Genomic DNA, 12,263 nt, shown 5'->3' on the forward strand with positions numbered 1-12,263 from the left:
AACTCTTAAATTTATGTTTTAAATCATTAATTTTAGTTATATGCCATCTGTAAGAGGCATACATAAAAGAGGGACACAAAAAAGTTGAAACTAGGAGTATAAAAATAGAGTAGGCAAATACTAACCAAAATAATTCTATACCAGTATCATTCAAGATAGACATTAAGGCAAAAAGCATCATCAAGACTAAAGAAAGAATTGCCTTTTTAAAAAAGAACAATTCACCAGGAATGTTGTTTAACAGTGCTGAACTTACATGCATTTAACAATGTAGCCATGAAAAATATGAGATAGAAATTATTAGAATATCCATGAGAAATGGATAAATCCATAATTATAGTAGAAAATTTTAACATCCTAATAATTACAGATTAAACAGACAAAAAATTGGTAAGGATGTAATGAACAACACAGCTAGTAAGCTCAATCTAAAATATGTTAAATGCTGACAATTAGAACACACATTCTTTTCAAGCACACATGGGACAACTATTCAATTTTTATGGACTATGCTAGATCACAAAACAAATGCCCTTAAATGCCAAAGAAATGATGTAATAGTGATCACAGTGCAATAAAGTTAGATTCAATAGAAAAATTTTACCACACCCTGAAGTACACCAATGGGGATTTAAAAAAAATAAAGTCTTCTAAATTTTGGGTCAAAAAAGAAATGTGGAAATACTTAGAAATGAACGGGAGTGAAAACAATGCATACTCTTAGTACTAAGTTGCAACTTGTTCAGTGCTTGGAGAATTACTTATCTTAGAAAAGAAAGAATGAAAATTAAAGAGCTAAGCATCCAAGAAGTAAAAAAAACAAACCAGTTCAAAATAAGAAAAATAAGAGCAGATGTTAATGAAATAGAGATACAGAATTAGTAAAACCAAAAGCTGATTATCTGTAAAAACTAATGAAATATACAAATCTCAACCATAATTAAATTTAAAAGAGTTAAGGCACAGATAGACAATTTTAAGAATTAAAAGAGAATAGACAGGGACTTCCCTGGTGGTCCAGTGGTTGAGAATCCGCCTTCCAATGCAGGGGACACAGGTTCAATCCCTGGTTGGGGAACTAAGATCCCACATGCCGCAGGGCATCTGAACCCGTGCGCCACAACTAGAGTGCCTGTGTGCTGCAACTACAGAGCCCACGTGCACTGGAGCCCGCATGCCACAACTACAGAGCCCACACACTCCGGAGCCCACGTGCCACAACTACAGAGCCTGTGCACCCTGGAGTCCGCACACCACACAAAGAGCCTGCGAGCCGCAACGAAAGATCCCGTGTGCCGCAGCTAAGACCCAATGCAGCCAAAATTAAATAAATAAATATTAAAAAAAAAAAAAAGAATAGGCAGCATAACTATAAATGCAGTGGAGACCCCCAATAATTATTAACGAATAATTTTAGCAATTTTATGTCAACACCTTAGAAAACTTAGATGAAGAATTTTTATAAATATTACTTCTCAAAACTAATAGACCTATAATCATTGAAAAAATTAAGCAAGTAGTTTAAAATCTATTCCCTCCTCTCCCCAGAATCACCACACTTGTTTGGTTTTTGAGGTAAATGATACCAAATGTTCAAAAGGCAGTAATTCCTATTTTATACTGACTGTTCTTGAGAATAGGAAAAGAAGGGATATTTTCCAATGAGTTTAGGAAGTCAGTATAACTTTGATACTCATGTAAAGTCACGTGAATTAATACAGGATGTGATTAATATAAAAACCATAGTACGAACCATTTGGTGTTATCTAGTAAATGTGGAGATACGTGTGGCCTGTGGCCCAGCGACTCTGCTCCTAGTCATGTCTCCTAGAAACTCTCAGATGTGTGTCCCAGGTGTCTCATAACTGACTGTTCACAGGAATATTGTTTATATTAAGAAAAATCTAAAAGGATCCATATGGCCATTGATAGGAGAGTGAATAAATAAGCTGCAGTATTCATGCAACAGAATACTATCCACTATTGAGTGATGAATGAACTATAGTTAGACTCACCACTGTAGATGAAAAAGCAAGTTTCAAAAGAGTATAGATAAAACCCATCCAAACTAAATATATTGCTTAAGATGACATACATTTGTGGTAATGCTAGAAGGAAAAGCGAAGGGATGATAAACACAAATCTCAGGGTATTGTTATCTTTGCAAAGGAGGCAGGGGATGTGATCAGGGAAAGACATTATAGGGGCTCTGAAAGTATTGGTAGTTGATCTAGGTGCTGGGTATTTAAGTATTGTTTAATTACTGATGTTTATAAATAATCATATTTATATAGTTTCTTTTAAGCTGTGTATACCTACAAAATTTCATCTGTAAAAATTAACTTTAGTTTTTGAGATTTTTATTATGGAAAAAACAAATATTTGAGAATTGTCAGGAAAAAAAATCTGAAAAAGAAGTTCGGTAACAGGAACAGTGTTAGTTACTATTAACATGTATCATGAAGCCAAAATAGCTAAAGCAGTTTGTTAATGGCACATGAAAAGGATAAGAAATGGAATAGAAGAATACTCTAAGAAAAAAAGATTCTAATTGATATCCTGAGAGGAATTTTAAAGCACACTGATCTAAAAAGAATAGGATGCCGTGAGAAGGGAACAGTCAGAAAACACACAAAAAAAAACTGGAAATGAAAAATAAGATTCCCTGAGTTCAAAAATTTAGTATAAGGATTTGGAGGATAAATTCAATGAAGACTCCCAGAAAGCAGAGCAAAAGGACAAAGAAACAATAAACGGGTGAAAAGAGGATCTTTTCAAAGATCCTCTTTGAAGAGAGGATCTGTTCAAAAAGTCTCATATCTATTAGGTGTCTGCTGATAATAATAGCTAGGAATTCTACATTGCGTACAGGGTACCAGCTAGTATTCTAAGCACTGTATTAGTTCATTTGATCTTCCCAGCTAGGTACCCTTATTGTTCCCACTTTTTTAGATGATGAAAATAAGGCACAGAGAGATTAAGTAATTTACCCCAGGACACTTAGTTTATAAGTAGTAGAACTGAATATGACACGGTATAATCCCTAAGCCTGCAGGCCTAACCTAGACATTATACTGCTTCCCACTAATTTGTTAATGCTAAAATGTTAATAACTGTTTTTGAACAATAATCACAGAGAGGCAGCTTTATAATTGATCATTCTGTAATTAGGTCTGTATTTTGAAGCTAGGAGGCATTGAGAGTGTTTATCGCTGTTGTGGAGCTTAGAAATTATAATGTTTTAACTAAGTTTTACCTTAAATTACAAACATATTTTATTGAGCTTTAGAGAAGAGCTTCAAATAATGGAAAACATATTAAATTTTTAATTCAATTAAAGCTTTTTTTTTCTATTTCTTCAGTGATACTTTGAAATTGTTTCATTACAATATAGATAAGAATAACATTTAAGCTACTCAGCATTTGTCTTCAAGATACATATTAGAATTTTGCACTTGCTATATCTTGGTGATCTGTATTTCCAGGGTTATCTTGAAGAACTCTTACGACTTCGAGAGAACCAGCTGTCTGAATCTGTCGCTCAGAATAAAATACTACTACAGAGGATTGAAGATTCTGATCTGGCTCATAAATTGGAGAAGGAGCAATTAGAATATATAATTGTGGAGCTTCAAGATCAGCTGTAAGTGAGTCCTTTTGGAAACATTTTGGCAGTAGAGTTAAGAAAAATGGCATGTGTGGCATAGGATTCAAGTTCCAAGAAGTCTGATTGCCTTCTGTTCTTTTTCACTTACTCTTTTTAAAAAGTTTACTTTTTCCTTGTAAAAGTAATCATGGTCACTGTAGAAACTTTACAAAATATGGGAAGAAAATAAAATTCACCTTCAGTTGTGCTATCCAGAGTTAATGCGATAACTTGGTGTGTATTATTCCAAATGCACATGCATAATTTTAAAGTATTTATTTAGTGATTGATTGATTGATTGCAAAAAGATGGTATATAAGGTCATCTGTTCGAAGTACACTGTACTATTTAAGTACAGTGCCATTATAGAAACTGTTTGTTACCAGGTTGTGCCAGGATGTCACTAAGCACAGTTTAGTAGAGCTGACTTTTTTTCATAGCAAGACTTTTTTTGATGAAGAAAACTGTGTATTGATCTACATTCTGGTACAGCTCCTTAACTTATCACTGTTCAAATCACTTGCACTACCCATACCATTTTGTGAAACTTAATTTTATCAATTAGTTGTTTATGGTGAAAAATCTTCTCATATTAATATTTACTTAATCTTAAGGATGACTTTTAAATTTTTTACTTTGAAATAATTTCAAACTTTCAGAAAAGTTGCAAGGATAGTACAAAATAATTCCCACATGCCCCTTCTTGGATTCACCAATTTTCAGCATTTTCCACATGTCATAATTCTCTCCCTCTGCTTGTATATACAAACATTATTTTCTGAACTACCTGAGAGGTTGCATACATCATTATCTCTTTACCCCTTAGTACTTCAGTGTGTTTTTCCTAAGAACAATGGCATTATTTTAAATACCCACACTTCGGCTCTCATTTTAAGAAATTTAAATCAGTAAAATACTTCTTTTACCTGTAACTCATATTTCACTTTCATCAATTGTCCAAGTAATGTTTCTTATTGCTTTTGGTTTTTTGGTACAGGATCCAATCCAGGATCACATTTTGCATTTGGCTGTCATTCTCTTTAGTCACTTTTAACTTAGAATAGTTTTTCAGTGATTGTCTCACATGAGATTGTTATTTCTGAGAATGCAGGCTAGTAATTTTATAGACTATCCGTCCATTTGAGTTTGTTTGCTTTTCCTTGTGATTAGAATGAGCTTATCCATTTGTGGCTGGAATACAGCGTAAGCAGTGTGTCCTCAGGATATCACATGCAGAGGTCAATGAAGTCTGTTGGCCTTTTATTAGTGATGTTAATTTTAGTCTTTTGGTTAAGGTGTTTTTCTCTTCTGTATAGTTACTGTTGTTCCTTTTGTAATTAACAAGTAATTTGCAAGGAGATACTTTGAGACTAAAAGCATAAAAAATGATTTTTTTAAAGTAAAGTTTTATTAAGGAGCATAAAAATTAAATGTTTTCTGGGAATTTGTATCTTGATAAAAAGAATTATGTTCGCATATTGTTTTTTACTTTTTTTCTAATATTTTAAACGTATTTTAAATTTTATTTTATTTTTTGGCTGCATTGGGTCTTTGTGGCTGCATGTGGGCTTTCTCTATTTACGGCGAGCGGGGGCTACTCTTCGTTGCGGTGCATGGGCTTCTCATCGCAGTGGCTTCTCTTGTTGCAGAGCACGGGCTCTAGGCACGCAGGCTCAGTAGTTGTGGACCCAGGCTCTAGAGCACAGTCTCAGCAGTTGTGGCGCACGGGCTTAGTTGCTCTGCGGCATGTGGGATCTTCCTGGACCAGGGATCGAACCCGTGCTCCCTGCATTGGCAGGCAGATTCTTAACCACTGCGCCACCAGGGAAGTCCCATTTTTTCTAATATCTTAAAGAGAGTGTGTCGTATGGGGTATCAGTCACTGAGGGGCAGATTAATACCTCCCGTAGCCCCTCACTACTATAAGCAGAGAGAAGAATTTTATGAAGCCAACAGTAGAGATTCCTGGTTATTTCTTTACAATTAAGAGATTAAGAAAATAATTTTTCTTTTGCAAATAATACTGGTAGTTTGTCTAAATGCTTTTAACTTATAAATAATTATGTAGTCGGTTTTTATTTCATCACAGAGAGATTTTCATTTGAAGAATTAAATTTGACTGTATCACATTTATTTTGCTTCTGATAATTTAAAGGAAACAGTCTCAAACTTTTTAGCTTGAAAAAGAATCTACGAGTTATGGTTTTATCTTACTTTTGTGATAGAAGTGTCGTTGATCTTCCTGATTTTGCAAAGAAACCTTAGAGTTATTTTTAATCTCTTTAAGTTACTAGAGCAAAAAATAAAAAATTAAGGCCACTGGTGAGAATTAGACTATTGAGTTTAGAGGTTAAAGATTTATTTTCACATACCATGGCTACAGTCTCTGGCTAGGTTGTAAATTGGTGTCTTACAAGGTTCCTTTGTACAAAAACCATCACAAGAATACTTAATGGAAGAGTAAGATACATGCCTTCCATAATGTTTACGATTTACTTCGTTATCAGAATCATATTTAAGGTGCAGATAATCTCTGGGCACCTTGAAACTATAGGGAGAGAGTGGACATTTTTTCCTTCCTGATATTTTTTTTACCAACAGTTAGGAAGGCCTGCAGTCAGAGTTGGGCACTGAAGTTCCCTTTGTTAATCCAGAGGAGATAAAAGTGGCCTTGAGAAGATTAAAATGTATAATGTATAATGTATAAAGAAAAAGGTCAGAAAAGGAGCATTAAATAGAATATGAAGCATGAAGTATTTGCTTCTACATTATGTTGATTAGCTTTTCCTGGGTGATTTAAATAATTTGTCACTTAGCTTTTTGTATATTTCTCAACGGTTATCTGTATTGTTGAATTACTGTTAAAGTATGCTTTAATAATGTCTTTGAATACTCATAAAATCTGAACATCTTGTAGTTTTGGCAGTAGAGTGCACAGTGTGATATGGTAGAGGAGTATCCCAAAGCTTTCTTGCAAATCAGGACTGTGTTCAGATACTGGCTCTGTCCTTGCCTAATATGAGCTCAATCTTGATTAATATCTTGGAGCCTCTGTTTCCTTATTTGTAAAACTGAGATAATATTCACCTTGTGGATTATTATGAGTATTAAGTGGTATCATGTTTAACACAGGTAGGACAAAGAAGGTAGTCAAGATTATTAGCCTGTTTTGGCTTACAGAAACCTTAAGATCTCCTTGATAAATTCACTCGGATAAATAGTGAGTTTAAAATGCTTTACCTTATCATGCCCAGACAATGAATTTGGACTTGATTGTATTATTCCTGAGTATCGCTTTTGAGATCTAGTTTCTAAATGGTAGTTGGATTAATATTTATAATAATATTATGGATCCGTGATAGACCTTCAGATAGATGTTCTACTGTACAAAAGATTCTTTGTAAAACACTGATTGCAGACCTCAAGAATAGACAGCTTCAGAACAGTATGCAAAAGCTAAATTCTTTGTCATGATTAATACCAGTAAAATGTGTAATAGGGAGTCTTTTATATTTAGTTGATGAAATTTTTCTATTCATGATTTGAAGAACAGGAATAGTAAAATGTCTTACAGGGCTTCCTAGAGAAGGGACTGAAGAGTCTAAATTGTAGAGTGAAGAATCATGCATTGCTAAAACTAAGCCATTGTTATAAGTTCAACAGCCAATTTGGTGTAGTTCGTGGTGAGTAGTGATGGTTTGATCTGTTGGCCTGCAAACCAGAAGCCAAGGATGCTATGGCATCCTGGTTCACAAATTTTAGGATGAGTGGTATGGATTCTAACAGGAGAATGCAGTGATGCCATCATAGCCCAATTAGTAATGGACAGATCATGACAGTTGCTGGTCATATATATTTTTGGCAGGTAACAGTTATTAAAATATTAAATTACAATCATGCTAATATATATTACATACTCTATTATCCATATAAGAACAGAAAAGTCAAGAAAATGCATCCAGAAGAGAAAAAGGCCAGGTATCAGATAGGTAGAACCATTTCTATTGTATTTTCTTGGTATTAGGAAGAAATTATATATTACAACAGGAAAGGTGTACTTATTTGATATGAATGGCATTTCATTGCCTTTACAGTCCTTTTGTTAGATTAAAACTGCTGGCAGAGTCTCTTATATCTGAGCAGATGTCCTTGTATCTGGGCCAGGGGCCTACAACAGTTGGAACTGCCCTACAAATTTCATGGAGAAGTGACTCATTTTATTTGGCAAATGTTTTACATTGAGTACATGAAAAAGGGAAGCATCCCTAAATTACAATTTATAAATCAGACAATATCACTATTAACATATAAATATTGTTTTGTTTAGTTATTTCTGTTCTTTAGCATTTAACACTTATAAAATTATAATTAGCATTTAAATTCTGAAGCTATTATTATATTTTTAATTTTTTATTAAGAAATTTTCAAGGGACTTCCCTGGTGGCTCAGTGGTTAAGAATCCACCTGCCAATGCAGGGGACATGGGTTTGAGCCCTGGTCCGGGAAGATCCCACATGCGGCGGAGCAGCTAAGCCCCTGCACCACAACTACTGAGCCTGTGCTCTAGAGCCTGCAGGCCACAACTACAGAGCCCACGTGCCAAGAGCCCATGCTCTGCAACACGAGAAGCTACCACAATGAGAAGCACATGCACCACAACCAAGAGCAGCCCCCTCTCACTGAAGACCCAGTGCAGCCAAAAATAAATCAAAAATAACTAAATTTATAAAATAAAAAAAATTGTCAAGTATCCACAAAAGAAAGAATTGTAGAATAAACCCCTGATTGCCCGTCACCCAGATTGAACAGAATTTGTCACATTTGCTTTACTTGTCTTTTTTCTTTTTCACTTTTTGCTGAACGATTTTGAAGCAATCATGCCCTTTGATTCCTATGTACTTCATTGTACATCTGTAAAAACTATGGATACTTTCTCACATAATTTCATAATCACACCTGATAAAATTAGGGACAATTGTTTTTATCATGGAATGTGCTTTCATACCAAATTTCCGTAATTGTTTTAAAAGAAACTTTTTTGTAGTTGATCTTTTTCAAATCAGGATTCACTCATACTTTACGTATAGTTATGTCTCATAAGCCTCTTAATTTAGAACAGTTTTCCCCACTTTCACTTTTCCTGTCATTGTCTATTTGCAGACTTTTCCTGCACAACGTCCAGCATTCTGGATTAGTTCTTTGTGGTTTATTTACCTTGTTCTTATATGCCTATGCCTCCCAGTATGTAGCCATTAGCCACATGTCACTGTTGAGCACTTGAAATGTGGCTGGTCTGAGCTAAGATATGCTGTAAGTATAAAATCCACACCGGATAGTGTGAAATAAAGAATGTAAAATGTCTCATTAGTAACTTTCTATATTGACTACCTATTGAAATGATAATGTTTGGGATGTATTGGGTTAAATAAGTGCATCATTAAAATTAATTTCACCTGCTTTTTAAGGCGGCTACTAGAAAAATTTTAATTCCATATGTGACTTTTCTTAATTGGTGTTGGACACCTGTATTCTCTGTACTATATCCTCTCTTCTCAAAGTGGACTGGCTACATTTGCATCATCTGGGAGCAGATTCTCAGGCCCCTCCCCAGACCTGTTGAATCAGAATCTGTATTTAATAAGATCCTCAGGGGATTAATTGACACATTAAAGTTTGAGAAATCACTGCTTTGTACTGTTTATTCTGTAAAGTATATCCTCTTAACTCTGGATTAGTAGTTCTCAATCTTGGTTGCACATTTAGAATCCTTCAGGGAGCCTTTTAAAAGTATATTTTGAAAAACGAGGATGCCTGCCTGAGCCTTACCTCAAGAGATGTTGATTTAATTTGTCAACGGTGGGACCCAGGCAAGTGTACAAGTGTTTAAAAAGCTTCCCAGGTGTTTCTGATGTCCAGTCAGCATTGAAAACCACTGCTCTGAGGTGCTGGGCTAAATTTGAGTTTAATTTTATGACAAGAATATTTTATAGGTAGTGCTCAGTACTTCATATTGGGAAGCAGACAAGTTGTCCCACTTTTATTGATCTTAAAATAGGACAGTGGATTTAGGTGGTTACAGCCTTATTTCTCCTTTGTGTAAGTTCTCATCAGCCTTTCATCTAATGGCTTGACCATGGATGAGCATTACTTGGAGCAGTTGATTCATCAGGATTTGTAAAATGGTGATTTCCTAATTGTTATTCACTCCATGCTTAAAAGCTAGAATCATCTATAAAGAACTTTTCCTTATTAGGGCTATTTGGTGGTTACCATGACAGTTCTTACAGGGTATTATTAATTTTCAAAGTAAGATGCTGATGTCCTACTTAGCTCCTAATGAAGTGAAGATTTTGCTTTGCTTTCTCTCTTTTGAGGTTATGAACTTGTTACATATAATCTCTTCTATAATGTGAATTAGCGCATACAAGGTTCATAAGTAAGGGGATGATGTTAGTATAGCAAAGAAATCGCCTTGATTCATAATTGATTTTTTTCCTAGAGGTTAACATTTCTCAAAAAAGTAACACCAGCAGGGACTTACCTGGTGGGTAAGACTCCAGGCTCCCAACACAGCAGGCCCAGGTTCGATCCCTGGTCTGGGAGCTAGATCCTACATGCACGCTGCAACTAAGAGTCCACATGCCACAATTAAGAAGCCCGCAGTGTGCAACTAAAGATCCCGCACGCCACACCTGAGACCTGGCGCAGCCTAAATAAATAAATAAATAAAACACCAGCAGAATGCAGAATACACTACTACAGGCAAATACTGCAGGCCACCAACAGATGGCACTCTCTCACTGTACATAATACTCTCTCACCGTGCTTTCCTCTAGCTCAGTTGAGCTAGAACTTGGAGGTGCTTGTTCTGTAGTTGTCCTTGCCCTCATGGCAAACCTCAGCCTCAGCAGCCTTGACCCTTCCTTGCACCCTCTTCCATCAAATGGCTTTTACTTTTTTGTTGTTGTTAAAGCTGTTGTCGTTGTAAAGTTATTGTAATATTTCTTTAATTAATAGGAATTTAACAAATATTTTAAATTGGGTTTGAAGTTTTATTAGGTTTGTCACAGTTTTTCTTAGTGTTGTAGTTGGAAAGTTGAATAGACTTTGAGTTGTCAGCCCCTAACCCTGTTCTCCCCATAAGGCCAGCTATTTTCAGTGTGTAATTGCAGAACGCTGTTTTGTTTTGTTTCTGCACTATAGCAGAAATGCCTATATTCAGGGTATTTCTGTCCCATAAATTTTTCTTTTTGATCCTCAAATTGTCCTATCTTTGACTAATGGAAATGCCTTTATATTCATTCCTGTGTCCTTCTGACATGACACATTTGTCTTTGCTAATTTTCTTGCTTTCTGGTACAAGATATCCCAGGCTCATCTTCTATATTTCCTGTCCTGGAATCATCCATTCCTCTAAGGATCCAGGGTTTATCTTATATTTTAAAATGAGAGGGAAAAGGAAGCATTTGAGGGGATTCCGTGGTGATCCAGTGGTTAGGAGTCTGCGTTGGGGGCCTGGGTTCAGTCTCTGGCCAGGGAACTAAGATGCCACGAGCCACACAGCACAGCCAAAAAAAGAAAGAAAGAAAAGGAGGCATCTGAGTGTTTTTCGAGGTTCTAAATTACTCATTAGGGCTTCCCTGGTAGCGCAGTGGTTAAGAATCCGCCTGCCAATGCAGGGGACATGCGATCGAGCCCTGGTCCGGGAAGATCCCACATGCCACGGAGCAACTAAGCCCGTGCGCCACAACTACTGAGCCTGCGCTCTAGAGCCCACGAGCCACAACCACTGAGCCCACGCACCACAACTACTGAAGCCTGTGCACCTAGAGCCCATGCTCCGCAACAAGAGAGGCCACCACAATGAGAAGCCCGCGCGCCGCAACAAAGAGTAGACCCAGCTCGCCACAACTAGAGAAAGCCCACGCGCAGCAACGAAGACCCAGCACGGTCAAAAATAAATAAAATAATTTTTTAAAAAAATAAATTACTCATTAATGTTTCTTTCTTTTCAAAAGATACTGTCCAGTTAAGGTCTAAAGTGCAACCAGGATAAAATAAATAAGATACAAGGATGTAATTTATAGCACAGGGAATATAGCCAACATTTTATAATAATTTTAAGTGGAGTATAATTCATAAAATATCGAATAACTACGCTATATACTTGAAATTAGTATACTATTGTAAATCAGCTATACTTCAATTTTTTTTTAAGTGTAAACAAGGTTGAAAAGCATTTAAGAGACTTTGATTTGGGGTTAACTTTTTGGGCAAGAATACTTCATAGGTAAATAATTTAAAATTTGGGGGGATGTGGCTCCTTTTTAGGCTGCTTCTTTCAAAATGTTTTATTTGAAGGGAAATAATTGTAAAGTGATACAAAGTGAGTCTTTATCCCATGGCTGTGTCTAAAATTAACAGAAAACAAAACACAAAGATTTATTTTTTAAAAATATTTATTTGGCTGCGTTGGGTCTTCATTGCGGCGTGCAGGCTTCTCTAGTTGCAGCGCTTGGGCTTCTCTAGTTGAGGCATGTAGGATCTTAGTTCCCAGCCAGGGATTGAACCCTCATCCCCTGCATTGGAAGGTGGATTCTTAACCACTGGACCACCA

General features: G+C 36.0%; 1 protein-coding gene across 7 annotated transcripts in view; it reads left to right on the plus strand.

The window, feature by feature from the left end:
* The window catches only part of RUNDC3B (RUN domain containing 3B), a 154,642-nt gene that overhangs the window by 104,284 nt on the left and 38,095 nt on the right, over window positions 1–12,263 (plus strand). For all 7 annotated transcript variants that reach the window (XM_065884466.1, XM_065884469.1, XM_065884463.1 and 4 more), the window contains one exon: window positions 3,486–3,643. In XM_065884466.1, the coding sequence (XP_065740538.1) occupies window positions 3,486–3,643 (158 nt within the window). The remainder of the gene's footprint in view (window positions 1–3,485; window positions 3,644–12,263) is intronic.

This window comes from Phocoena phocoena, chromosome 9 (genome assembly GCF_963924675.1).
Source record: "Phocoena phocoena chromosome 9, mPhoPho1.1, whole genome shotgun sequence".
Lineage (NCBI taxonomy): Eukaryota > Metazoa > Chordata > Mammalia > Artiodactyla > Phocoenidae > Phocoena > Phocoena phocoena.